The sequence below is a fragment of the Sinocyclocheilus grahami genome, unplaced genomic scaffold (genome assembly GCF_001515645.1).
Source record: "Sinocyclocheilus grahami isolate Dianchi unplaced genomic scaffold, SAMN03320097.WGS_v1.1 scaffold390.1, whole genome shotgun sequence".
In the NCBI taxonomy this organism is placed as follows: Eukaryota; Metazoa; Chordata; class Actinopteri; order Cypriniformes; family Cyprinidae; genus Sinocyclocheilus; species Sinocyclocheilus grahami.
This window is the reverse complement of record NW_015505569.1, coordinates 324,232-325,669: the sequence shown is the minus strand read 5'-3', so window position 1 is coordinate 325,669 and position 1,438 is coordinate 324,232. Positions and strand designations below refer to the sequence as shown.

General features: G+C 35.3%; 1 protein-coding gene across 1 annotated transcript in view; it reads right to left on the bottom strand.

Annotated features, from left to right (window-relative positions):
- The window catches only part of LOC107550170 (multiple PDZ domain protein-like), a 77,274-nt gene that overhangs the window by 15,968 nt on the left and 59,868 nt on the right, over positions 1-1,438 (bottom strand). The window contains exons 32-33 of the mRNA XM_016231407.1: positions 731-784; positions 546-638 (exon numbers count right to left, since the gene is read on the bottom strand). Coding sequence (XP_016086893.1) covers positions 546-638; positions 731-784 — 147 coding nt within the window. The remainder of the gene's footprint in view (positions 1-545; positions 639-730; positions 785-1,438) is intronic.

The following is a 1,438-nucleotide window of genomic DNA, read 5'->3' as shown; positions in this document are numbered from 1 at the left end:
ACACACACACACACACACAGACACAGACACAGACACACACACACACACACAGAGACACAGACGCGCACACACACACACACACACACACACACACACACACACAGGTTTGAGAATTGCATTATAGTTTATATTAAAACTAAAAGACACAGTATTAGCAAATACTAATAAATAAAAATGAATAAATACTATATATGTATAAAAATTACAACAACAAAACTACTTTTAACTGAAATTAAAGTAAAAACTGAAAATGTTAAATCTAATTCAAAACATTAACACAAACTATAACACGTTTATCAAAGATGCTAAAATAACACTTTGTGTTCAAGTCAACACGAAATCCAAACCAACCCTGTTTATTTTCCGAAAACACTTTGCTGTTTTATTGAGCACAATTCATCCGTACAAAAAAGTTTGTCTTTGTCAAACAAGCGCAACTTTCCCCTACATTTCAAACTCTATATTTTTCAGAAATATGTCACATTAGAAAAGTATAATGAACATCATATCTGTTGTTTTTAATTTTGCAGCACAGTGATTCTTACCCTTCCAGCCGCTCCGTTCTCATCCAGACGCTGAATGATGCATCCGCTCCTGCTGTCATCCTCCTTCAGGACCAAACCCAGCCCTCCATCCTCCTTCAGAGAGAATACAACACTGAACATCCCCGGTACAGAGAGAGAAACCACACAAACACTGAGCCAGAAGAGAGCTGAAGTGTGTGTCTCACCACAGGAAGAGTTATGTGCTGGACCACGTCTAGTGTTGAGCTGGGCGTCTCAGTCTGCGGAGGAAAAAACATGTTAAACTTGATCATAACTAAACAAATAAATGGATAAACATATGCATGAATGATTGAATGAACCAGAGGGTGACCGTTTGTGTGCTTAGCTTCAAATGCTGGCCCCTTAAAATCTCCTAAAACCGTAAAAAATTGACTTATTGAGATAAAGAGGAATGCTGACGGATAGCGCTATGTTTTAGAATGAATGAACAAATGATTGAATAAATTAATGAATGACCGATCTTTTTATACACATCAGGAATGTTTAATGTGTCTGTTTGTCTCACCTTGCGAAAAAGTAGTACACTTTACAATACCATAAAAAGAGTACTTATTACGGAAATAATATACATAAGAATATATACAATACATACAATTAATTGCATGCTAATTGTAATTAAATGAAACCGTATTACAGTTTATATTTATATTAAATGCAATTTGTTGAACTGTAGAGTGTTTTTTTCCCACTCAACTAGGACTTAAAGTAACACTTTATTTTAGGGTCTCTTAACTAGTTGCTTATTAGCATGCATATTACTATAATATTACACTCTAAAAAATGCTGGGTTAAATACAACCCAGTGCTGGGTAAAATAGGGAAAAACCCAGCAATTGGGCTGTTTTGACCCAGCGGTTGGGTTAAATGTTTAA